At 39.8% G+C, this 27,643-nt stretch overlaps 2 protein-coding genes and 2 non-coding genes across 4 annotated transcripts in view; 1 reads left to right on the top strand and 3 right to left on the bottom strand.

Annotated features, from left to right (window-relative positions):
* xrcc1 (X-ray repair complementing defective repair in Chinese hamster cells 1) overlaps positions 1 to 18,586 on the bottom strand; it is a 50,947-nt gene extending 32,361 nt beyond the window's left edge. Inside the window, exons 1-7 of the mRNA XM_076279685.1 lie at positions 17,908 to 18,586; positions 17,684 to 17,776; positions 17,153 to 17,260; positions 16,684 to 16,842; positions 15,888 to 15,962; positions 14,411 to 14,534; positions 12,053 to 12,144 (exon numbers count right to left, since the gene is read on the bottom strand). Coding sequence (XP_076135800.1) covers positions 12,053 to 12,144; positions 14,411 to 14,534; positions 15,888 to 15,962; positions 16,684 to 16,842; positions 17,153 to 17,260; positions 17,684 to 17,776; positions 17,908 to 17,958 — 702 coding nt within the window. The 5' untranslated portion in view covers positions 17,959 to 18,586. The remainder of the gene's footprint in view (positions 1 to 12,052; positions 12,145 to 14,410; positions 14,535 to 15,887; positions 15,963 to 16,683; positions 16,843 to 17,152; positions 17,261 to 17,683; positions 17,777 to 17,907) is intronic.
* A 226-nt stretch (positions 18,587 to 18,812) lies between these two features.
* trnat-agu (transfer RNA threonine (anticodon AGU)) lies at positions 18,813 to 18,886 on the bottom strand. Its single transcript has one exon. It is a non-coding gene; the product is annotated as a tRNA-Thr (tRNA).
* A 209-nt stretch (positions 18,887 to 19,095) lies between these two features.
* trnaa-ugc (transfer RNA alanine (anticodon UGC)) lies at positions 19,096 to 19,167 on the top strand. Its single transcript has one exon. It is a non-coding gene; the product is annotated as a tRNA-Ala (tRNA).
* A 787-nt stretch (positions 19,168 to 19,954) lies between these two features.
* On the bottom strand, positions 19,955 to 25,272 carry LOC143118244 (myelin-associated glycoprotein). The gene is made up of 8 exons (XM_076279336.1): positions 25,199 to 25,272; positions 23,775 to 24,191; positions 22,873 to 23,187; positions 22,372 to 22,635; positions 21,782 to 22,054; positions 20,963 to 21,065; positions 20,650 to 20,824; positions 19,955 to 20,274 (listed from the first exon to the last, which is right to left on the bottom strand). The coding sequence occupies exons 1-8, from the start codon at positions 25,248 to 25,250 to the stop codon at positions 20,161 to 20,163; spliced, it is 1,713 nt and encodes a 570-aa protein (XP_076135451.1). The 5' UTR covers positions 25,251 to 25,272; the 3' UTR covers positions 19,955 to 20,160.
* Between the last annotated feature and the right edge of the window lie 2,371 nt (positions 25,273 to 27,643).

The raw sequence follows: 27,643 nt of genomic DNA, 5'->3' as shown, positions 1-27,643 counted from the left end.
ACCTCCATCAGAGTGACTGGGGCAGGAGAGGTGAAATCACCTCCATCAGTTGCCTGATGAGCCAGTGCAGACCCACAGGGCCGTTTCTGGCGAACACAATGCCGTCCTGGTGACCACCACGACACAGAAACACTGGACACTGCGGCGTACAGATGCCGTCCTGGTGACCACCACGACACAAAAACACTGGACACTGCGGCGTGCAGCGTACAGATGCCGTCCTGGTGAACACCACGACACAGAAACACTGGACACTGCGGCGTGCAGCGTACAGATGCCGTCCTGGTGACCACCACGACACAGAAACACTGGACACTGCGGGGTGCGGCGTACAGGGAACAGGAGCGTCTCCATCGCTATGTGTGAAGTGTGAGAAATCACCATGGAAACAGGAAGATGCGTGCATTTCACCTCTTCTCATGGATGTGACGCTCGTTGAATGCCATTACTATGGTGACCTCAGATGGGGCTACAGAAAATTATACAACTATTTAATATCAGATTAGACGAGAGGCATTATATGAGGGGCAAATAGTTAATATCTGATTGGACTAGAGGTATTATATGAGGGGCAAATATTTAATATCAGATTGGACTGGAGGTATTATATGAGGGGCAAATATTTAATATCTGATTGGATAAGAGGCATTATATGAGGGGTAAATATTTAATATCTGATTGGATGAGAGGCATTATATGAGGGGCAAATATTTAATATCTGATTGGACGAGAGGTATTATATGAGGGGCAAATATAGAGGGACATTCACGCAGTAGTACATGACTTCCTGTTTCATTACGGTAAACAAAATAAAGTCACACAGAGGTCACACACCCAAGTCATTCTTCAACATGAGAAAGGGCAAGAGGATGCACAATGCTTCAACATGGGAAAAGGCAAGAGGATGCATAATTCAATACACTAAAGGGATTTACACTAAAGGGAAAGTGAAGTGACCTCTGACCTCTGGAATACTCATAGCATTCTAAGAATCGTTGACTGTTTTTCAGGGATGCAAACAGAGGTATGGTCAAAAAGGAGTGAGATTATCGAAGCCCACGCCCCCGCAGGAAATATCATATAATTACATTTTGCCACCACCTCTGCCATCCAGGGCTCACCCTATTCACACAAAAATGTTCTTTATATGAAAATACACTGTCCCAGTTCCTTGGAAATTCTTAAAAGTAAAGAATACTTAGACAACGCTGGAAAATTTGGCATGTCCCTTTTTTTCAATTTTTTTTTTAAAAGTCTGACATTTTGAATTTGTGTTTGGCTGTCTTGACCTAAATCTCCGTTTCAACCTGTAACTCATGGGCGGATTATGAACTTGCGGGCCCCTGGGCCCAGATGTATTAAGGGCCCCCCACTTATTGCCATATATGTGGGAGGGGGGGTTTGGGGGTCCTCCCCCAGAACATTTTTAATTTTTCTGATGTGATTTCCTGTATTCTGGTGCATTTTGGGGATGGCCAATACTAAATTCAATCAGATTCATAGCCTACAGTACATCCTGATTTGTTGATATTGAGGCAATGATTCCAAGCAAAGGCTTGGGCTTCAGGGCCCCCTGGCCCCAGTAGGCCCGTGCAGTAATCCATCCCTGCTGTAACCAAGACCAGTTCCACTTTGTTTTACAACCCTCATCCACTTTCTTAACTGTTAGTGCCTCACTCTCATCAAATTCTCTCATTCTGCAAATGAAAAGTTGCATATATTAGCCATAGTGTTACCCTAGACCTGACAGTATCATAACAGAGTGCAAAATAGTTCACTTCACTCTGCCCCCTTTCTCAATGCGCCCCAAAATAACGTTCTTCTGCACGAAAATGTACAGTTAAAATGTATCAACAGTAGTGCGGTCTGTCTGTTAGGATAAGCCCACACATCAGTTTCTCGCCCTTATGTGGTAGGCAGGGCTCTACACAAACATTTTTTTCCAGGAGCACTTGTGCGCCCAAGTTAAAAATGTAGGAGCACAGACAAAAATTTGGGCGCACAGTCAGTTCTGTACTTAACTTACACATAATCTAACATTACACTCCAGCTAACAGTTAATCATGCCAGTGCACCAATTGCAAATATTAAGAATGACTGACAACATTTAGGCTACAGGAAACAGGATTTTTAAAGATCAGTGCCTACTTTATTTTCAGTCTGTTCTATTTTCCTACATTTTGTTAATGTAAAATAATATAATACATTGCCATATTTGCATTTAGCCTGTATATCAAGTATCCTGCCAAATGTAGGCTAATTTATTTATTTGTGAATCCATCTGTAGCTAATCCAAATATGCCCATGGTGACCTATCTGACTGCATACTGCCTAATACTACTACTAAAACAGTCCATTTTCTCTTCCACAAAACCCAACAAAGGCTATCAAGGATGTATATTTTTTTTATCCTTTTATTTTTTATTTGAAATATCTGCATTGATGGGGGCAGTAGGCAAACGTTACGCCTACTTTCGTTTTGCACTTCAGCTTGTATTCGGTGTAAACAAACAAGCATGCGTGGAAGCCTGGAGTTGTCAGTAGCGTTCTACCTTTGCATAAAATGGGAGAGTAATACGGGAGGCTACTTTTGTGCCTGTTCGCTACAGCTATATTTTGCATATTGCAGCCAATACGTCAACTGGGCTTAAGGCATGTTAGGTTACCTTTCCATCTCTCACTGCATTCTCAGAATCTTATCCTGTTCCTTCTATATCCGATGAATTCGGTGGATAGAAGCACTAATTTCTTCAATCTTTGCATCTTGGCTGGCTAGTCTAACTTTCCGCTTTTTCTGCGCGCTCTTGGATTTGATAGAAGCGACTACTAGCGAGTCACAACGCGAAACTGCTAACGTTGATGGGAGGTGTAGTTTTTATGCTGCATTCGCGACGTGATTCTATGGTTTGCTAGCCCGCCAGGCTAATGGTTTGCACCAGAAGACATCAAATATGGTTAACCTTACTTTTCTTCCAAAAAAGACCAGGCGCGACACAAAATTACTGGATCCCGGACTGATGGATGTAACGTTAAATCCTTGCAGTGAAGTGCAGCCCCTTAGCAGTCAGATAATGGTGCGCAGCCAATGGGATGTTTACGTGCGCAGCTTTTTGATTTAGTGTTGTCTTACACTTCCTATGTTACCGTGGTAAAGTTGGTTTTATATTGGACGTTGGATATTCGACACATTCGAAAAATCTATTTAGCACTGACTACGAGGGTCGAGTTTGTGTCAAACCAACTTTAATGTGTTTAAACAAGGCCTGCCTATATTACACAAAGCTTCTTTTGTCCAAAAACCCATGTTTTGATTTTATGAATTTTTTAGGCTGATAAAAGATTTCAATCTATTATGCGGCTTCACCTTTTGACTTACCCATACTAAAACACATCTCCTGAACTCGGCTTACTGCCCTTTCTAGTACACAAAGCTTCTTTTTCCCTAAAACCTACTCTTTGATTTTATACAATTTTTAATGTTAAATGTTTCAAATCTATTATGCGGCTTGCCCTTTTGACCTACCCATGTCAAAACACATCTGGTGAACTCGGATTACTGCTCTATATAGTACACAAAGCTTCTTTTTCCCAAAAATCCATTCTTTGATTTTATAAATATTTTTTAATGTAAAAAAAATGTTTTAAATGCTTTAAATCTATTATGCGGCTTGACCTTTTGACCTAACCATGTCAAAACACATCTGTTGCACTCAGCTAACTGCCCTACATAATACACAAAGCTTCTTTTTTCCAAAAATGCACTCTTTGATTTTATATAAATTTTTTATTATTCAAAAATGCTATAAATCTATTATGCGGCTTGACCTTTTGACCTAACCATGTCAAAACACATCTGTTGCACTCAGCTAACTGCCCTACATAATACACAAAGCTTCTTTTTTCCAAAAACTCACTCTTTGATTTTATATTATTTTTTTACTATTCAAAAATGCTATAAATCTATTATGTGCCTTCACCTTTTGACCTACCCATGTCAAAACACATCTGGTGAACTCGGATTACTGCTCTATATAGTACACAAAGCTTCTTTTTCCCAAAAATCCATTCTTTGATTTTATAAATATTTTTTAATGTAAAAAAAATGCTTTAAATGCTTTAAATCTATTATGCGGCTTGACCTTTTGACCTAACCATGTCAAAACACATCTGTTGCACTCAGCTAACTGCCCTTCATAGTGCACAATGCTTCTTTTTTTCCAGAAACTCACTCTTTGATTTTATATTATTTTTTTACTATTAAAAAATGCTATAAATCTATTATGCGGCTTGACCTTTTGACCTAACCATGTCAAAACACATCTGTTGCACTCAGCTAACTGCCCTACATAATACACAAAGCTTCTTTTTTCCAAAAAACTCACTCTTTGATTTTATATTAATTTTTTACTATTCAAAAATGCTATAAATCTATTATGCGAATTGACCTTTTGACCAACCCATGTCAAAACACATCTGTTGCACTCAGCTAACTGCCCTACATAATACACAAAGCTTATTTTTTCCAAAAACTCACTCTTTGATTTTATATTAATTTTTTACTATTCAAAAATGCTATAAATCTATTATGCGAATTGACCTTTTGACCAACCCATGTCAAAACACATCTGCTGCACTCCGTTAACTGCCCTACATAGTACACAAAGCTTATTTTTTTCAAAAACGCACTCTTTGATTTTATATTATTTTTTACTATTCAAAAATGCTATAAATCTATTATGCGGCTTGACCTTTTGACCTACCCATGTCAAAACACATCTGCTGCACTCGGCTAACTGCCCTACATAGTACACAAAGCTTCTTTTTTCCAAAAATGCACTCTTTGATTTTATATTAATTTTTTATTATTCAAAAATGCTATAAATCTATTATGCGGCTTGACCTTTTGACCTAACCATGTCAAAACACATCTGTTGCACTCAGCTAACTGCCCTACATAATACACAAAGCTTCTTTTTTCCAAAAACTCACTCTTTGATTTTATATTAATTTTTTACTATTCAAAAATGCTATAAATCTATTATGCGAATTGACCTTTTGACCAACCCATGTCAAAACACATCTGCTGCACTCAGTTAACTGCCCTACATAGTACACAAAGCTTATTTTGTCCAAAAACTTACTCTTTGATTTTATATAAATTTTTTATTATTCAAAAATGCTATAAATCGATTATGCGGCTTGACCTTTTGACCTACCCATGTCAAAACACATCTGCTGCACTCGGCTAACTGCCCTACATAGTACACAAAGCTTATTTTTTTCAAAAACGCACTCTTTGATTTTATATTATTTTTTTACTATTCAAAAATGCTATAAATCTATTATGTGCCTTCACCTTTTGACCTACCCATGTCAAAACACATCTGTTGCACTCGGCTAACTGCCCTACATAGTATACAAAGCTTCTTTTTTTCAAAAACGCACTCTTTGATTTTATATTATTTTTTTACTATTCAAAAATGCTATAAATCTATTATGTGCCTTCATCTTTTGACCTACCCATGTCAAAACACATCTGCTGCACTCAGCTAACTGTCCTACATACAGTAGTACACAAAGCTTTTTTTTTCCAAAAACGCACTCTTTGATTTTATATTAATTTTTTACTATTCAAAAATGCTATAAATCTATTATGTGCCTTCACCTTTTGACCTACCCATGTCAAAACACATCTGTTGCACTCGGCTAACTGCCCTACATAGTATACAAAGCTTCTTTTTTTCAAAAACGCACTCTTTGATTTTATATTATTTTTTTACTATTCAAAAATGCTATAAATCTATTATGTGCCTTCACCTTTTGACCTACCCATGTCAAAACACATCTGTTGCACTCGGCTAACTGCCCTACATAGTATACAAAGCTTCTTTTTTTCAAAAACGCACTCTTTGATTTTATATTAATTTTTTACTATTCAAAAATGCTATAAATTTATTAAGCGCCTTCATCTTTTGACCTACCCATGTCAAAACACATCTGCTGCACTCAGCTAACTGTCCTACATACAGTAGTACACAAAGCTTTTTTTTTCCAAAAACTCACTCTTTGATTTTATATTAATTTATTACTATTCAAAAATGCAAAAAAATAAGCTACCTCTTTGTAGGTAGACATACATCATTTATATTTATTAAGTTAACTATATTTTGTTTTCCATCCAAAGTTCCATTTGGCTGTGTAAATCAACTGGATTTTTTGAAATTTTCAATAAATGTATAATATAGATTTATAGCATTTTTTGATAATAAAACATCTATAAAATCAAAGAGTGGGCTTTGGAAAAAAATAAGCTTTGTGTACTATGTAGGGCAGCAGATGTGTTTTGATATGGGTAAGTCGAAAGGGGAAGGCACATAAAAGATGTATAGCATTTTTTAATAGTAAAAAATTTATATAAAATCAAAGACTGCGTTTTTGAAAAAAAGAAGCTTTGTGTACTATGTAGGGCAGTTAACCGAGTGCAGCAGATGTGTTTTTATATGGGTAAGGCGAAAGGGGAAGGCACATAATAGATTTATAGCATTTTTGAATAGTAAAAAATTAATATAAAATCAAAGAGTGCATTTTTGGAAAAAAGAAGCTTTGTGTACTATGTAGGGTAGTTAACTGAGTGCAGCAGATGTGTTTTGACATGGGTTGGTCAAAAGGTCAATTCGCATAATAGATGTATAGCATTTTTGAATAGTAAAAAATTAATATAAAATAAAAGAGTGAGTTTTTGGAAAAAAATAAGCTTTGTGTATTATGTAGGGCAGTTAGCTGAGTGCAACAGATGTGTTTTGACATGGTTAGGTCAAAAGGTCAAGCCGCATAATAGATTTATAGCATTTTTTTACATTAAAAAATTAATATAAAATCAAAGAGTGCATTTTTGGAAAAAAGAAGCTTTGTGTATTATGTAGGGCAGTTAGCTGAGTGCAACAGATGTGTTTTGACATGGTTAGGTCAAAAGGTCAAGCCGCATAATAGATTTAAAGCATTTAAAGCATTTTTTTTACATTAAAAAATATTTATAAAATCAAAGAATGGATTTTTGGGAAAAAGAAGCTTTGTGTACTATATAGAGCAGTAATCCGAGTTCACCAGATGTGTTTTGACATGGGTAGGTCAAAAGGTGAAGGCACATAATAGATTTATAGCATTTTTGAATAGTAAAAAAATAATATAAAATCAAAGAGTACGTTTTTGGACAAAATAAGCTTTGTGTATTATGTAGGGCAGTTAGCTGAGTGCAGCAGATGTGTTTTGACATGGGTAGGTCAAAAGGTCGATTCGCATAATAGATTTATAGCATTTTTATAAAGTAAAAAATTAATATAAAATCAAAGAGTACGTTTTTGGACAAAATAAGCTTTGTGTATTATGTAGGGCAGTTAGCTGAGTGCAGCAGATGTGTTTTGACATGGGTAGGTCAAAAGGTCGATTCGCATAATAGATTTATAGCATTTTTATAAAGTAAAAAATTAATATAAAATCAAAGAGTGAGTTTTTGGAAAAAATAAGCTTTGTGTACTATGAAGGCCAGTTAGCTGAGTGCAACAGATGTGTTTTGACATGGTTAGGTCAAAAGGTCAAGCCGCATAATAGATTTATAGCATTTTTGAATAGTAAAAAAATAATATAAAATCAAAGAGTGAGTTTCTGGAAAAAAAGAAGCATTGTGCACTATGAAGGGCAGTTAGCTGAGTGCAACAGATGTGTTTTGACATGGTTAGGTCAAAAGGTCAAGCCGCATAATAGATTTAAAGCATTTAAAGCATTTTTTTTACATTAAAAAATATTTATAAAATCAAAGAATGGATTTTTGGGAAAAAGAAGCTTTGTGTACTATATAGAGCAGTAATCCGAGTTCACCAGATGTGTTTTGACATGGGTAGGTCAAAAGGTGAAGGCACATAATAGATTTATAGCATTTTTGAATAGTAAAAAAATAATATAAAATCAAAGAGTACGTTTTTGGACAAAATAAGCTTTGTGTATTATGTAGGGCAGTTAGCTGAGTGCAGCAGATGTGTTTTGACATGGGTAGGTCAAAAGGTCGATTCGCATAATAGATTTATAGCATTTTTATAAAGTAAAAAATTAATATAAAATCAAAGAGTGAGTTTTTGGAAAAAATAAGCTTTTTGTACTATGAAGGCCAGTTAGCTGAGTGCAACAGATGTGTTTTGACATGGGTAGGTCAAAAGATCAAGCCGCCTAATAGATTTATAGCATTTTTGAATAGTAAAAAATTAATATTAAATCAAAGAGTGAGTTTTTGGAAAAAATAAGCTTTGTGTACTATGAAGGCCAGTTAGCTGAGTGCAACAGATGTGTTTTGACATGGTTAGGTCAAAAGGTCAAGCCGCATAATAGATTTATAGCATTTTTGAATAGTAAAAAAATAATATAAAATCAAAGAGTGAGTTTCTGGAAAAAAAGAAGCATTGTGCACTATGAAGGGCAGTTAGCTGAGTGCAACAGATGTGTTTTGACATGGTTAGGTCAAAAGGTCAAGCCGCATAATAGATTTAAAGCATTTAAAGCATTTTTTTTACATTAAAAAATATTTATAAAATCAAAGAATGGATTTTTGGGAAAAAGAAGCTTTGTGTACTATATAGAGCAGTAATCCGAGTTCACCAGATGTGTTTTGACATGGGTAGGTCAAAAGGTGAAGGCACATAATAGATTTATAGCATTTTTGAATAGTAAAAAAATAATATAAAATCAAAGAGTACGTTTTTGGACAAAATAAGCTTTGTGTATTATGTAGGGCAGTTAGCTGAGTGCAGCAGATGTGTTTTGACATGGGTAGGTCAAAAGGTTGATTCGCATAATAGATTTATAGCATTTTTATAAAGTAAAAAATTAATATAAAATCAAAGAGTGAGTTTTTGGAAAAAATAAGCTTTTTGTACTATGAAGGCCAGTTAGCTGAGTGCAACAGATGTGTTTTGACATGGGTAGGTCAAAAGATCAAGCCGCCTAATAGATTTATAGCATTTTTGAATAGTAAAAAATTAATATAAAATCAAAGAGTGAGTTTTTGGAAAAAATAAGCTTTGTGTACTATGAAGGCCAGTTAGCTGAGTGCAACAGATGTGTTTTGACATGGGTAGGTCAAAAGGTCAAGCCGCATAATAGATTTATAGCATTTTTGAATAGTAAAAAATGTATATAAAATCAAAGAGTAAGTTTTTGAAAAAAAGAAGCTTTGTGTACTATGTAGGGCAGTTAACTGAGTGCAGCAGATGTGTTTTGACATGGGTTGGTCAAAAGGTCAATTCGCATAATAGATTTATAGCATTTTTGAATAGTAAAAAATTAATATAAAATCAAAGAGTGAGTTTTTTGGAAAAAAGAAGCTTTGTGTATTATGTAGGGCAGTTAACTGAGTGCAACAGATGTGTTTTGACATGGTTAGGTCAAAAGGTCAAGCCGCATAATAGATTTAAAGCATTTAAAGCATTTTTTTTACATTAAAAAATATTTATAAAATCAAAGAATGGATTTTTGGGAAAAAGAAGCTTTGTGTACTATATAGAGCAGTAATCCGAGTTCACTAGATGTATTTTGACATGGGTAGGTCAAAAGGGCAAGCCGCATAATAGATTTGAAACATTTAACATTAAAAATTGTATAAAATCAAAGAGTAGGTTTTAGGGAAAAAGAAGCTTTGTGTACTAGAAAGGGCAGTAAGCCGAGTTCAGGAGATGTGTTTTAGTATGGGTAAGTCAAAAGGTGAAGCCGCATAATAGATTGAAATCTTTTATCAGCCTAAAAAATTCATAAAATCAAAACATGGGTTTTTGGACAAAAGAAGCTTTGTGTAATATAGGCAGGCCTTGTTTAAACACATTAAAATTGGTTTGACACAAACTCGACCCTCGTAGTCAGTGCTAAATAGATTTTTCGAATGTGTCGAATATCCAACGTCCAATATAAAACCAACTTTACCACGGTTCCTATGTTTCATGGACTGTAACGATAGGCTATGTGTTTATTTAGTCATTTTAAAACAGAATTAACTTTGATGAAATTCTAATCAGACACTTCAACCCCCCCCCCCTCCCCCAAAAGAAAAACTCATCGGATCTGCACGATTCACACAAGTCCCCCAGACAGCCGTGAAAAAGGCGGCATCCGTCAAAAGGCGCGCCGTTTGCATCCCTGGTTTTTTTAGAGCTAGAAATTAGTATTAGGCATTAAAAAAACAAAGTAGGGCTAAGCACAACCACTCATGCAGACAGTAATGATACAAGCTAACAATTATGCTGATAAACACCAATGTTGCCTGGAAATATATTTATTAATGGCAAGTAGATTTTAAACTGCTACAACAAAACCCCCTGATATTTCCTGACTTTGCCCCAAAAATCTAATTCAGATCAAATTCCCTGACTTTCCATGTCTGGAATAAACTTTATTAAAATTCCATGATATTTCAGAAACCTAGGAACGATCCAGAGATAATTTGTAGAATGCTCTCAAACCCCCAGCTTTGTATTTTTCAACTTGTTGTGAATATGAGATGATATGTTATAGGAGTTTTATTGGAAAAGAGAAGCTTTGCAAAATAGAAAATACCAGAGTGCCCATGTTTCCTTGTTAAAAATACTTAACTCATTGAGTGCCAAAAACGTAATATTACGTTTTTAGCTTTTTTTTTTTAAATTACGAAACTAGACACTCTAACACACCTTATATGTGAATTTTGGAAATGAAATATATGACGATCGAAAACTCATTAAAACACAAGATCTGGACATTTTATCTGGACGTTTGATCTTAACTCGGCTTTTGATGGTTGCCGCTTCTTGACGGTCACTGATTAGCCTATCAGTGACATGCACGCCAGGTCAAAATCAGGTCATTTATTTTCGTGGGTTTATCACTAGGTGGCAGGTCTCGTTAGATCGCTTCCCAGAAACTTTGCAGGCAACGCTTCTTAGGTGCTGAAGGGAGAAATGAAAAAGTCGAAGAAAAAGATATTGCAGCAGGTGCGTTTTCGCCAGACAACGCTGGATGAGTCCACCTTTCTACTAAGACAAGATGACTGACCACGACTGGTCAAAAACAGTCGCGCTTGCAAGAGGGCACGCCCTTGCCAGAGTGCCAAATATGTCGGTGATAGTGACTCATAAAAGACGCAATATCTCCATTTCTAGAAAAAAAACAGGGATTTTGATGAAAACTAGCCACTGTTTAGCTTGGGATTTCTCAGGAACAGAGGCGTGTAGAAATACACGGTTTGCACCCACTGAGAGCTTAAAGTCTCACCTTTCAAACGAGCCATTGTATGTGTTCATAGCTATAACACAGAATATGCTGTGGCTGTACAAAAATCATCAACAATCTAGATTGCTGGCACTCTAGGACAAAGCTTCCGAAAACAGGTTGGCATTCAATGAGTTAAAGGGACACCAGGCAACGTTTTCGTGTTAATTACTCATCTTCGTAAGTCGGTATATGGTTAAATGACTCATTACAGGGCGAATGAAGACTCTCTCGCCCGCCCCTACTGCCTGTAGGAAGAATATCCCGCTTGCAAGTTCAGTGTATCGTACCCGGCGACCGAAGCAGTTTCAGTTTCCATCCTGCATCCACAGCACAGAGGGAGGCTAATGAAACGCTAGCGATTGTTGCAAATGTGTGTATAATGGCAGAGCCGGCAAAGAAGCAGTGAAAACCCTTGACGGAAGATGCAAAGAAAAGGAAAAGAGCTTCAGACCGAGCGAGGGGGAGTTTCGTAGAGAAAAAGCATCAGGCTTGCCTGGTGTCCCTTTAAGTGAATAAATGCTTCGCTTCGAGGTTGGATTTTTCCCTCATTGTGAAACTAAAATAAATACCTGCAAGAGGGTTCATCGAGAACGGGAACGAGAGAAGCGGAACCACTTATCCTGAGCCTTCTCGGTAAGGAAGGAAATTATTTGAAATCTTTATTATACGAATAATAACATTCTAATCAAGTTTTGAAAAGTCACCTGGAATCTAGCGAGAGAGAGAGAGGAGAGAGACAGAGAGAGAGAGAGATTTGTAGACGTACCTGGGACGAGGTAGAGCTGGAAGACGTAGGAGTAGCAGACTCCGACTTCAGAGTCGCTGCAGCATAACTCAACTTGTCATTCTGAGTGGAGACTATACACACACACACACACACACACACACACACACACACACACACACACACACACACACACACACACACACACACACACACACACACACACACACACACACACACACACACACACACACACAGGAAACCAGAGAAAATCACCAACACAGTATATAGATGCAAAGAGGAGGGACAGACAGTATACATTATAGCAAGCTCCACATTTAATCTTTTGTTTACAACAGTGTACGAGAATTGTCCAGGAAACAATCTTGAGATACACTGCAAACTGATCTATGCTGTGGTAGTTGTGCGGACCTATGCTGTGGTCATAGTTGTGCTCACCTTGATTTTGGCTGTGAACACTACATTGTCTGTTAAGCTTGTCCCACAAAGCAAAAGGTTTTTCATCTCAATATTATATATATAATTATATATATAATTATATATATAATTAGTGTAAAGCAACCTTGGGTGCTTTAAAAGGCGCTATGTAACAAATAAAATGTATTATTATTATTATTATTAATATTCCCAATGTGTTTTTAGAGAGCTTACAACCCAAAACACAACCTGGATATAAAAATGGTATTTTCATTCAGCTCATTTCTGATGCTTTGCCAATATGGAAGAACAAAAGACAAATCCAAGGTATTAACATTACAAAAAGATAAAACAATAGCATGTGTCAGAGTTACTAAAGGTTACTCCAAGGACTTTACTAATAGCACTGGAATTGAGCAGTGCTATGGAATGTGCATCAACCAAGTAATAGTGATCCCATCAAATCGGGGGAAAAGACTTTATTAAGTGACCGTGCTTTTAACTGTATTTCGATTCAATTACAATGGCTATATAGATTATTAATGCTTTTTTCAGTAGCCAACATACTTCCTGCGTTAGTCAGTTAGTTTTGTTTACTCATAACAAAGTTTTGCGAAGGAAACAAAACGTCTGCGGTCAACTGACCATGCCATGAATGTTGTTCAGATCATTGAAGATGATGATACAAATGTAGATCTTATATTTGAATCGCTTAAGGAAGTCATTCTATGTGTGTTCAGAAGTGCATCATGACCAGGCTTAGCAATGAAAGCAGTGAGTCAAGATTGGAGATGTAAATTAAAATCACAAGAGTTGAGACATTCTTTTTTATGCTCAGCCAGTGCACTACTCCAGATCAGCTAGTGCACTACTCCAGATCTCTATGCTAAGCTAGTGCACTACTCTAGTGCACTACTCCAGATCTCTATGCTCAGCTAGTGCACTACTCCAGATCTCTATGCTCAGCTAGTGCACTACTCCAGATCAGCTAGTACACTACTCCAGTGCACTACTCCAGATCTCTATGCTCAGCTAGTGCACTACTCCAGATCTCTATGCTCAGCTAGTGCACTACTCCAGATCAGCTAGTGCACTACTCCAGTGCACTACTCCAGATCTCTAAGCTCAGCTAGTGCACTACTCTAGTGCACTACTCCATATCTCTATGCTCAGCTAGTGCACTACTCCAGATCTCTATGCTCAGCTCATGCACTACTCCAGATCAGCTAGTGCACTACTCCAGATCTCTATGCTCAGCTAGTGCACTACTCCAGATCTCTATGCACAGCTAGTGCACTACTCCAGATCTGTGTACACTACTCTAGTGCACTACTCCAGATCTGTATGCTCAGATAGTGCACTACTCTAGTGCACTACTCCAGGTCTGTGTGCTGGTGCAAGTGTCTTTCCACATGAAGTTGTCCGGCCACAGTGTCACGCCCACTTTTGTGACGTCATCTCAGACACACACTATTAGAAATGCAGTTCATTGGGATTACACATCTATTCTTATAGAAAATTATGGAGAAATGGCAGTAAAAAAAAGATGAATATGATTTGCAAGCTATGAGAAGATAAGTTCATATTCCTCTTAACAATAAACAAATAACTATTTGACTAAGGCCATCTGCTGCAGCCAGGAGCTTTCATGCACTATTGTACTTTAGCGATCCCCACCTACGGTTAGATGAGTTTCTAGGTAGGCTAACCTTGCCTTGAGCTCACAGCTTGCTATCTTTATTTACAATAAAGCATGTTGTGTGTGATGTCTGTATGCTACTGAGACCTTGAATTTCCCCTTGGGGATCAATAAAGTATCTATCTATCTATCTATCTAAAGCACCTGGCTGCCCATCTGTTCATGTAAATTGGCCTACGGATAACTCTGGTACAATGCATTGAATGGCAACGTTCATGTTTAAAATTGTACATGGTCCCAAAAAAAGAAAATGCCCGTCCTACCCTTGGGAGTGGTGCTGTTGGCTTTGGAGCTGTCGCGGCTAAAAAACAGACTGCCAGGTTGGAGACTCTGGCCTTTAGAGGGAGACTCTTCCTTCACTCGGAACTGCCCCAGTTTGGTGAGTTTCTGTTGATGTGTATGGAGGTAAATATAGTCTTACACGCAGAGTAGAGCAGTTCTTTTCAGGACAACATTCTCCAGGATTTGAACAGACATATTTTACAGGCCTGGGTTTTACAACATATTCATGAACTAGACAGAGTTTTCAAAAAATCTGAGATGGTGCTACGACAACATTATCTGATTTGACACAGAATGACCCTGTGGCCGGTAATGAAGCCTGAGATCAATGCTTGTTAGCTAGTCCCACTTTCCCAATCGGAATCCAATGGAATATTAAGTGCAGATAATGTGAAAGCTTTCATTGTTTCCAAACAGGACCGGGACGGTACCGTGGCTGAAAAGCAACAAATTCCTGTGATTTCGCAGTATATACCACTTTAGAATGATTACATTACACAGGTACTCTCGCATATAGGCCCAATAGTAAATACAAATGGAATGTTGTTATGGGTCATGGAACATTGTGCTCCCCAAAACGAAAAAGGTCGTGTTTGCTCCATCTTTTGATGATTAAGTTTTGAAGTTCTGTTTAGAAAACCTTGAACCCATGTCATAAGATGATACCTCACATTAACCTAGAAATCTAGACGCACCCTAGGGGCTAGTCTAGCAACTCTCCTTTGGCTTGTGAGCTCGAAAAATTAAACTTCTATCAGGCCAATCAAATCGTGTACAGAGTCGTTAGGCGGGCTTAACATAATGATTGATGGCAGAGTTGCAATGGTTTGGCTTGGATTCCCTGCTACTGGAAAACAAAGAAGATGGATGTTGCTGTTGGCGAACAGTGTGACACGAGTTAAGCTTTTATTAAGTTGGCAAAAGTTTGAACTAGCCAACTAGCTCCGCTGGTAGGAAACGCATGGGACTCATAGCTGTCCTATTGCGTGCAGAGGGAATTTGAAAGACAACCGATTATCCCGCCCCTCGGACTGAGCACTGGGAACGGTGAGTGCCCAGACCCTACATTTTAATGTGGGTCTGGCTCGTCAGGCTAACCTCACATAACACATCCCAGCATTACCCAATATGATCCCATTACCCAATATGATCCCTCACATAACACATCCCGGCATTACCCAATATGTTTTTTTTTTTTTTTGCAGTGATGACTGTGACGAGGTCAGACCCGCGGCAAGCGTCACATGACCGCGGTGTTGCGATTACGGTCCCAGGCCTATTTCCAAATGCTTTCTACTTCCAAATAACAAAACAGCATGGAGCATTAACACAATATATGTAAACAGGTGTTACATAAAACAACATGGAGCATTAACAAAATCCATGTAAACAGGTGTTGTATAAAACAGCATGGAGCATTAACACAATCTATGTAAACAGCATGGATAAGGAGCTTACAGGGGAAGAGGCAGGTGGATCACTGTTGTCAGGTGGTGAATGGAACTTCACAAAGGCCAATCCATAAGCAATTGTCTGTAAAAAAAAAATGACAGATGAACAATAGTTCCCAAATAATATTTGATTTAAGATTTTAACCATTGTCCCTTCTCTTTTTTTGTGCGTTTTTCTATGTTATGTGGAAAACAGTAGTTCATAATTCCATACTTTCCCTTTCAGACCGGTTTGACAATTGAATACGCTCACGTTGCACTTTGAAAGTTGAACCAAGTTCAACGCTCAGCTTGTTCGACGCTCAGCTCGTTCAATGCTCAGCTCGTTCGACGCTCAGCTTGTTTAACGCTCAGCTTGTTCAACGCTAGTGTTGCGCCAGCGTTACCACTGTTCCGCTGCCCTTGCTAGGGTGTTCTGTGTCATGTGAACAGGCTCATACAGCATGCAGACAGGGTGTGACCCTAACCCTAACCCATACAGCATGCAGACAGGGTGTGACCCTAACCCATACAGCATGCAGACAGGGTGTGACCATAACCCATACAGCATGCAGACAGGGTGTGACCCTAACCCATACAGCATGCAGACAGGGTGTGACCCTAACCCATACAGCATGCAGACAGGGTGTGACCCTAACCCTAACAGCATGCAGACAGGGTGTGACCCTAACCCATACAGCATGCAGACAGGGTGTGACCCTAACCCATACAGCATGCAGACAGGGTGTGACCCTAACCCTAACAGCATGCAGACAGGGTGTGACCCTAACCCTAACAGCATGCAGACAGGGTATGTCACCTACTTTACTGTAGGGCTGAGAGCAGACGATCTTCACACGGTCCCACTTCTCTTGTGCTGTGGCCTTGACGAGCTGGTTGGGCCCAAAGAAGCGAACTCTGCTGGTGTTGGTGCTGCCGCGGCTCTCCGTCGGAGACATGAAGGAGGACGTGACCAACAGAACCTCAAAAGAGAGACAAGGGTCACCATCTCAAGTCCTACTGCTCATCCACTAAATTATTATTACTACACCGTGAGGCCCCAACCATATAATTGCCCAAAACATTGCAAATGGTTCATCCATTCTTTAAAATGTATACATTACACAGAAAGATGAACTTGGTTCTTTTTAATAATCAGATCAAACCAACTAGGCAGTTTTACCACAGTTGGCTGGTATTTTGACAGGAATTTCATATTAATGTGCGATAATAGTTGCAGAAACAGTATTTTTCAAAGATGTAGAATATTACAGAGAGGTTTTATCTATCAACCTCATAATCCTGATCCTTGACAGAGGTGGAGTGACCCACAAGCACCTCAATGAAGGCGGATCCCTCATTGCCAATGTCGATGCTGTGGATCTGCTCCTCTTTCTCAAACTGTAAAAAACAAGAGTCAGTGAGCACTGGGAGCTGATATGAGGTGTACCGTAACAGTACATTCAGTCTATGATCATGTGGTTCATCACAAACTGATTTCCAGATATTCCAGAGCTTACACTCATGTTCTGTTAGAGTTTGCATAACCACACTGATTGATTTTATGGTCATAGTCATCTGGTAGTACATGACAGACTTTAAAGAAGACACTTGTCTTACAAAGTGAATAATTTAAAAATCTTGTCACAATACGCACTTGATAGTAATTACTGTATTGAGTGATGTACATTACATTAAAGACCATTCATTATTAATTGAAGCGGGATTTTCCATTAAGTGTAACATTTAAATACATCTCAAAGTGTATGCTTCAAAGTATGGATACCACAAGAAAACCCGGTCTCTTGGCAGCCTAGCTGTTACCTGTAAGATAACAGAGGTTTGCTTCTCGCCTGGCCGCGCTGCTTTCCACTTTCTGTAAGTGTCTGAACTCAGCAAATTATCTGCCTTGTGCGTCTGTGGGCAAAAAGAAATGGATAGCTAGTTAAATGTAAATCCAAAACCCGTGCATTTGCCAGCGTGCCAATTCAATCATTCGTTTGCTAGTTGACGCTAGAATACAATATTGGCGGACAATAGCAACTTACATTGTCTTCTGTGCTGCAGGACACGACGTGTTTCAATTTGATCTCTGGCATGTTGTCGTATAGACGTGCTGTGTCTACAGGCGATATTCAGCAAAACATTGAATACAACAAACAAGTCTTCAAGTACTGTAGACGTGTTAGGTTGTCTTAAGCTAGTTTCTCCAGCACTCTGATGTAAACTCGTCTAATGAAACGGTACTATTTAGCCTACGTTAGCGGACTGGCTTGCCCAAGTCAAACAGCTAATCAACCTCAGCTAGCAACTAACGTTATACTTGACTACTTTCGGAAATAAACAAACATATTCCCATTCAAATATCCATTCACTTCAGACCCTAGCGGTATTGCAAACCATGCAACTATCGCTTTTCATCTCCTGTTGTTGCCTATCAAACTGTCACTTCAATTGCTTTGTGTGCTAATACCAGCTAACAATGAACCTTAGCCATGCAAGTAAGCTCTGACTAACATTAGCTAGCACGTAGTTTGTGGGGAAATTGATCGCTCAAGTTTTCAATTAAAGAATGCTTAGCCAACGGGTTTCTGTCACAAATATCTTCTAGTTATACAGGCTCTTTACATGACCACTCCAAGGAAATAATTACTAGTAGAAGTAGCAGATAGTCTACAATGCTGATTCTTCAAACACACAACACAGTGCAAACTAAACTCCCTCCCATTTCACAAAATGACGCAACTTCCTATTGTCGTAATCTGCGAGCCAATGAAAAGTTGTATGTAAACTCTTATCAAAATTCATTTGTGTGGTTGATTTTGACAGGATATTCAACGTTGCATTCGTGATTACGAGTGACATGTGACAGCTCCGTGTGTAGAAGAATGTGTTAATGAGGTTGACGTAGCTTTATTTGGAAACGCTTGCACAATAAAGTTTCACCCGTTTTAGGCACCGCTGGGATTCGAACCCAGGATCTCCTGTTTACTAGACAGGCGCTTTAACCAACTAAGCCACGGCGCCAGACATATTATTAGTGGAAACCTGACATCCTCCAACCAGAGTATTGGGGAGGGAGCTGCATATCTGCGCTCCCTCCCCCACCCCACCCCATGCAGGTTAGTATTAACTACATACTACATATCAATGATGCAAATAACTCAAACAACTGTCAGAACAGAATTTGATTTCATGCTATCAGTAGTTTGTGACTTAACCATATATGTTAATCAGGGGATGTAGCTCAGTGGTAGAGCGCATGCTTTGCATGTATGAGGCCCCGGGTTCAATCCCCGGCATCTCCAGAAATGGTTTTAAGGTGTTGTTGGCTAACTGTCTGTATTATCTGTGAAGATCATTTGTTACTTCCTGGTTGAATCGTGTACTAATTGGTTGTTGCAGGTTAACATGACTCTCAAGAGCTTGCAAAGTAGTTGGGTGTAACTCTGGAATGGAATACAGTAAGCATGTGTTGATGGTTTAATAGAATTGGAAATGTCATGTATAATCAGAAATGCTGCTGAATGATTTATTTGCCACTGGGATTAAGGGCTTCATAACAATGCATCATAATTAGGAATATTATTAACCTATAGCTCCATTGTTGGGGGAAAGAGTATTCTCTACATAATTGTATGCATCATGTAAATTTCAACAGATGCTATTTATTGTTAAACTTGTGCTGTGGTCAATTCAGATCTGTAATCAAACCCTCCTATGTATATTGAATTATGTTATATATCTTGAATTTTGTAGCCTTACTGTTTTATGTTTTCCCCTCTTAAATGTTATGTATGTTATGTCCTCTTAAATGTTATGTATGTTTATTTATAGTCTACTATAATATAACTATCGTACATTTTTAGTTTGTTTCATTGTGATTGTAATCTCGGCATGATTGAAAATGAGGGCTACCTTCAATTGATTTCTGAAAATTCAACAAAGGTTGAATGGATGAATATCAAACAAGAAATGCTCTTTTAAAGTATTTAAGGAATTTCATCAGTCATCCTCAAAAGTAAAGACTGGCATTCCATATATTTACAAAAAAGGAATGAAAAACAAAACAAAACAAATATATAACACCAATGGTAACGTGGATAATTCTGCCATTTACTGTATGTCATGAATGAGCATGCTTTACATTTTTTTTTAGTCTCTTTATACAATGTATGTTTCCTCTGTGCGTATCTCTCTTTGCATAACGGTCTACACCACCACCCATGTGTGTGTCCCTCTCAGAGGACCTCCAGGTAAATGCATAATGGCCTACACCACCACCCATGTGTGTGTCCCTCTCAGAGGACCTCCAGGTAAATGGCCGTGTCTGTCTCAGCCGTGGGGACTCTCGGCCTCTCGGCCTCTCTTTGCGCCCCGTCTCGCCGTTCTCCTCGTCGCCTTCTCTTGTGTGTCTAGGCAAGAAGCCAACAACATGCACATCTATTACTCTTGTGTGTCTAGGCAAGAAGCAGACAACATGCACATCTAGTACTCTTGTGTGTCTAGGCAAGAAGCAGACAATAAGCACATCTATTACTATTTCAATCAAGAACATCTTCAAGGTGAACTGGTGTAAATGATACATAATTGGAAATGTTAATGATGACATATGCTATGTTATTCTCTAGAATATCGACAAAATTAATGTATTATGTGATATGCATTATATTAATAATGATGTGCTTTGGTAACTAGATGAATCTAATCTGTCTTCATTCATCAATGCATATTTTTAATTTATCTATCATTCAGTTTTCATTAGCACACAGTGTGTTTGCTTTATCTACCTGTTTTGTGCGTACAAAGCATGGCGTGCAGTTTTGATAGACGAGCTGGTAGCTGCCATTTGTGTAGATATGAGTGACTTCAGTGCAGTTGATATACAGGGGCGCATGTTCCTGGTAGATACCCACATCCCCCGGGTACACAGCCTGGGAGCGATGGTTTATCATGGCGCTCCTTCTGTAGAGACATCAAAAAGGTTTCAGCAATAGATCATGGGGATAAACTGTACTATGCATGAAGTCGCTGGTATTATTCCTGCATTTTCTGTTGAAGTTAAACGCAGAGTCATTAGAATGTAATGAACGAGCTCCCTACCGGCCGGCCGGCCTGCGAGCGCAACACAGAAACACAGCGACGACAATGAGGAGGACGGAGACGGCCATCCCAAGAGCTGCCATCAGCAGCCACAGCAGCGACACTGCCAACACAACAAGGGGTAGGTCAATTCCTCACGCACAGAGCAAACACACACACAAACACACACACACACATGCACATATACAGAAAAAACACACACACACACACACACACACACACACACACACACACACACACACACACACACATATACAGCAAACACACACACACACACACACACACACATGCACATATACAGCAAACACACACACACACACACACACACACACACATATACAGCAAACACACACACAAACACACACACACACATGCACATATACAGCAAACACACACACACACACACACACACACATGCACATACACATATACACACCCACACACATATACAGCAAACACACACACACGCACACACACACTCACACACACATACTCACACACACACACACACTCACACACACACACACACCCACACACATATACAGCAAACACACACACGCACGCGCACACGCACACACACACACACACACATCAGAAACGTCCAAACAAACAACTGCTTTACACACCCCTCATGGAAGCTGTTGTCATTCAAATATACTATGTTAACAACATACGCAACACATCACAATTGTCCATAGTAGGTATTTTGCATCATCTATTAACATTAACACACAAAGGTACACTGCCATCAACGTGTGTGCCATACTAAACGAGCGAGTAAAATCCCCCCCCCCCCCCCCAATTCCATGCAGAACTCACCCTCCACTTCCTGCAACAGAGGGCGTGAGTCGTTCCCATGAGCGTTGTTGGCATAGCACACCACCGCTGGAGGCATGTCCACCACACCACCCAACCTGGCAGCCACAGTGCCATTACTGTGGACGAAGACAGAGGTGTTGTAGCCGTGTGACGGAGGGCTGCCATTCACACTCCAGGTGATGGCGGCACGTGGGTTTGAGTCCGCAATACACCTGCAGTAGACTGCAGTGCCATCCCACCTGCATGAAGATTTGCTCAAGATGTGGGGTTTGTCTGGGGAAACAGATAGAAAAGAGATATGATGTGAGAGATTAAAATTCCAGAAAGAGTTGATTAGGCAGAGCAGAGGCAGACAGAATGGAATAACAGAGAGTGTTGCCTTCGGCCTTCAGTATGCCCCAGGAACACACTGTTGTGGATAAAGCTTCTATTTTCTATAAAGTTTCTATTTACAAATGCTTACATGTAAAAACAGACCTGGCATTGAGTATTTCTTTGTAATTCAAATCAACAGAAGAAATGAAACATATCTGCCCTCCTCGCCCATTCTAAATCTGATCAACTGGTAGTCTGGTACACATCATGCTCACATTCTACGTTGATGGCCGTGGACGGTGACGCTGTCCACCCGAGGCGGCTCTTGGCTGTGCACATGACACGCGTGTGCCGGGTCACGTTTTCGATGCGGACGGTGAAGGTGTGCAGTGGTGAGAAGCGTGTGCGGCCGTGTTGCGTGTACGACCAGTCGTATTCCTCCACAGGGGGGTCAGCTTTACAGGAGCATTCCAGGAGAGCACTGCCCCCCTCCCGCACCGCTGAGGTGTGAAGCCGGATATGCACATCCTTGGGAGGGACTGCAGGAGAGTTGCATTCGGGAGTCAAAGGCTTCACAGGTTTAATATTTGATAATGCAGAGCAATGTTCAATCTAAAGTTAAGGGTTTGTGTTAACTCATGCTTTGCTGTTGATTTTCAGGATTCCCTGAACATTATTAAATCTACAGAAAAATTTCATGACACATATCATATCAAAGGTTCATATTACACCTATCATGTCAAAGGTTTGTATGCGGTATATCAATTATGTCTTACATTTCACATGAATATCCTTTGCCATGACCACAGATGCGCCAAGCTTCTGGTAGTGGACCTCACAGCTGATCCGGAGCATGAGGTGATAGGAGGCGGTGAAGGAGAGGGATGCCCAGAGAAGAGGCCTCTTGTCTGGGCTCAGGGCCACGCGGGGCTCCCCAAACACACTGCTATTGTCCGGTCGCCCTCGGACCCATCTCCAGCGGAGCGTAGGGGGCTGGGAGGGGCAGGGGAAGCCCACGGTGCAGTTCAGCACCACCTGCTGACCGTCGGTCACGGACTCAGGGCCAGTCAGCCTGGGCAGCTCCGGGAAACCTGCATCCATGATAATGAGAGAGAGAGAGAGAGAGAGGGAGAGGGAGAGAGAGCGAGAGAGAGAGAGAGAGAGAGAGAGAGAGAGAGAGAGAGGGAGGGAGAGAGAGAGAGAGAATAAGGTAGAACAGGGAAATAGAACAGCCATGTTAAGGAACTCCACATCCTCCAAATGGTTTCCTTTCTGGGCAGTTACCTACAGTATGTTTATTATCAAATTCTTTCTGAGAGTAGAATAAAATGTCTCAGCTTAGCATGCAACCTGTTTCAAAAACATTACCAAGTTTTGTTTGAACATAAAATACATGTTTTCCATATTAGAATACTGAAAATAGCATAAGAAACACTCTTCAGTGAACTGAGTTGATGGCTAAAAGAGGTGAGCTAACATTATTTATATTTCTCCTCTAACAAAGAACTTCTGAAGAACCACACAGAACACTTTTCACTAAACCCTTTCATTCAAAGCTTACTGGAGACGTCCATCTGAAACCCTTTCATTCAAATCTTACTGGAGACGTCCATCTGAAACCCTTTCATTCAAAGCTTACTGGAGACGTCCATCTGAAACCCTTTCATTCAAAGCTTACTGGAGACGTCCATCTGAAAGGCTATCTTGCTCCAGTTCTTGTCTCCACGCCTCCTCATCTCCAGCACGTAGTTGCTGGCATCCTTCTGTCTGACCTCCGACACAGTCACCGAACAGTCTCCCTTGGACACGTCCCCCGTCAAAGCCACGCGACCACGAAAGTCCTTGTGGACCCTCAAGGAGGAGGCGTCATCGTCCTCCCCACTGCTGCTGCTGAGGGCCAGCCGAGGCACGGTGGGGAACAGCGCCCCCATGGGGGTGGTCCAGTGGTACTGCAAGCGCACCTCCACCTCCACGGGCCGCCCCTGGCGCTGGGGGGGGCTGAGGGAACATGGGATGAGCACGCAGGAGCCCGCCAGTGCCGAGACCCTCGCCGGGACCACCGGCGTCAAGGCGTGGACGCCACGCAGGCCACAGACTGGTCAAGAGAGAACAGGTGGGTTGGGAGCATGTAGTAACAGTATAGAGAACAGGTGGGTCAGTATAAGAGAGAACAGGTGGGTTGGGAGCATGTAGTAACAGTATATAGAACAGGTGGGTTGGGAGCATGTAGTAACAGTATATAGAACAGGTGGGTTGGGAGCATGTAGTAACAGTATATAGAACAGGTGGGGTGGGAGCATGTAGTAACAGTATATAGAACAGGTGGGTTGGGAGCATGTAGTAACAGTATATAGAACAGGTGGGTTGGGAGCATGTAGTAACAGTATAGTGTTGTGGGGTAGTAAGTAAAGTTGCTAAATGACAAAAAAAAACATGGAAGGAGTGGTCTTTGAACAAACTTTTAAAACTCTGGAAGGCAATGTTCCTGTCAAGAAGTTGAGTTGAGAGAAAAAACTAAAGGCCCTTTCACAACTCCAGATAAATTAAGAAAAGTGGAAGTGGATGGCAGCTGTCCATAGCTCAGATGGAGCAGTAATAACTCTAAACACCTTTCACATTTTTATGATTTAAGTGCACTTACGCAATTCAAGGCTAATGTTTTTTTGTTTACTTTCAAAAACACAATAGCTTGCATTGTGCATAGTGCTTGTAACCACATTGACATTTCTTTCATTGCAAGCCCATCAAAAACCCTTCATATGATCTAACTGGATTTATGCCATCTACACTCCACATCTACAACAGTTACGCTTATTTTCAAACAAAGAATCCTGTGCACATTCAATTAGCCTAAAACATGATGCACAAAAACAATTTATAAGATGACAATCAGGGAATATATTCTCTAAGTTTTTCACACCTAACTTCCTCTGGAGTTACAGTCCATGCATGGGCAAAGCTATGCCCGGCATTACATGGTCCATGCATTACATGGTCCAGGCATTACATGGTCCATGCATTACATGGCGTTACACAACATCACACAATAACGCATTACATTTAAAGGCACTTATTGTAGCTATACATAATAATAGTACTTACCAACTACGAGAGAGAAAAAGAAACAAATCAACTCCTTCAGAGCCATGACCATGTGAGAGACAGACAGACATAGGACAAAATGATGTCACAACAAAAGACAGAAGTGATAGAATTCTGCTTTTTGGTCACAAGGGAAGTGTGTGTGTGTGTGTGTGTGTGTGTGTGTGTGTATGTGTGTGTGTGTGGTCTTTTCTGTGTCATGGAAATTGCTCCCTGCATACGGATTCCCATGCATCCGCCCGTAAGAGTGTTCTGTAAGTGCAAGACTTCATCTGGATTCATTTAGTATTAGTTTTAATGGGCTCTTTACTGTATTGATTTTAACCAAACTGAAAAAATATATATATTACAGACATCCATAACTTTGAATGCAGTTAAAACTAGATTATAGTGTGTGATAAAATAAACAATCATGCCTAATTTCAGTTCCATGCTATTCCCTACATTACTGAGCACTGCTGATATTGGTGAAGAATTATATCCTAATTAATAAGGTCCCCAAATGGACTCCGCTGCAGGCGTATTTATGATATTGGTGAAGAATTATATCCTAATTAATAAGGTCACCAAATGCACTCTGGGTATTCGCTGCAGCCGTATTTATGATGTTTGGTTTATTCACAGTGTGGTCGCATTCCAGCAGACCACACAAGAGACATCAGCAGAAATGGTGGAGGTTATGGGTGATTCATTGTCATGCTTTAGTCAGTTTCCTCCACCCCAACCCCCCTCTCTCTTTCTCTACTCTCTCTCTATCTCTCTCTCTCTCTCTCTCTGTGTGTTCTTTCAGATCTCGGTCTTCCTTTAACTCACTGTGCTTTAGCTCCAGCAAGCTTTTCAAGACCCTTTCCATTTCAGTATCTCTTTGTAACCTTATTAGCGACTGATTTTTCACATTATGACTGTAATTACTCCATTCATGAAATTAAATTATGGGATATCAAATATCTCCTTCAAATGGTTGCTGCTATGTCAGTAGTGGGTGGCAGTGTATTTTTTTCTGCGTATTCTGTGAATAAGAGCCCTTCATTTCCTGATAGACTAAATGGGTGTCCTTAGGGGTCCCTCCGAAATTACATCTCAGACTGAGTGCACGACAATGGATAATCAAAGAGACAAAACTAATGCAAATCTTCCAACTGACAAATTACGTCACGCATAATAACAGAAAACACACAAAAACCATTCTATTAGCATTCTACTTAAAGTGTCTTTCCAACAAATCTATAGTCATGTTTATCAGTAATGACAAAATAAGAAAAGCAAAAAGCTTTCAACACTTTCTCATTGCTTTTTATAAAACCACATGAGAAATAAATGAAAAGCCTTCAAACAGCAAAATAGAAAATATCACTGCATTTTCATCATCATTTCTGTCTCAAAGGAAGGCTAAAGTGTTCATCAGAGTGTTACAATATAATGACGATTAAAGCAAGAGATTGTAATAAATTGTCATTTTGAATGACATATGAGTGCATCCAGTGGTTAAAGTGGGATTTGGCAGGTGGGGGAACCCTAAAATGACCACCCCGCCACACACACACACACACACACTTTAACCCCTGAGAATCTCCTAGTCATTTGCCATTTTCTTTGATCCGTCAGTTATGGTCTCTAAGGGACCGTTCGTTATTTATAAGCGGGATCACCGGAGGGATTTTGAGTGCTTCGATCAAAAGTTACATGACCTTCCCCTGCCTGCAATATAATTTTCAACGACCCTCCAGCATTTTCAAAAATGACATGACCCTCCCCGGCCTACTGTCGATGTATTCCGCCCACGCTCTTACGTGCTATGAAAACACATCAACATATGCTACCGTCCTAAAATCAACCTCTGCTTTCTGATCTTACACATCACGCCTGCATGGAAACTAAATGTACACTTCCTGCAACTGCATTAGCCTACTTGAAATGTTACTCCTCTAGTAAGTATTTACATGAAATAAAACAATAAAGCATTGAGACCATTCAACAAAGCACACTGGGTAATAACAAATTCAACACATGAACTTGTTGCAATGGACTCGTCTCTAGGCTTCCTCAGTCATTGTAAAGCTGCCGAAGCTGAACATTATCCAAAACTCAATTTCTCAGACGAGCGTCAATTTGGGAGCTTGCTACACTCCTTCCTTCTCAAATGACTTGAAAAGCCCGTTTGCACAATTTCACAAATAATCACAGGGACCGAAAAATACCTAACATGCCAACTTTTTCCGGGTTTATAATTTTAACGTTTCCCTGCTGTCTTGCCATTTTAATATTTTCCCGTAGGCTAGAATATCCCATATTACTGTAATACTCTCATAACATTAGTCCTGCATTCTGGCCTGTCACTGTGTAGTCCTGTTGTTACCCCTTGCCCTTCCAGTGAAACAGATGTATTCAAATCATCTTTTTGCTTGCTTGAATGCGAACTCAGAGTGATGTTAACCTACAGTAGGC

The sequence above is a fragment of the Alosa pseudoharengus genome, unplaced genomic scaffold (assembly GCF_046254945.1).
Source record: "Alosa pseudoharengus isolate Yale_2024_CS ecotype anadromous, Long Island Sound unplaced genomic scaffold, YU_APseudo_1.1 YU_APseudo_1.1_scf_12, whole genome shotgun sequence".
In the NCBI taxonomy this organism is placed as follows: Eukaryota; Metazoa; Chordata; class Actinopteri; order Clupeiformes; family Clupeidae; genus Alosa; species Alosa pseudoharengus.
The sequence above is the reverse complement of the archived record's forward strand: the minus strand, read 5'-3'. Positions and strand labels throughout refer to the sequence as shown.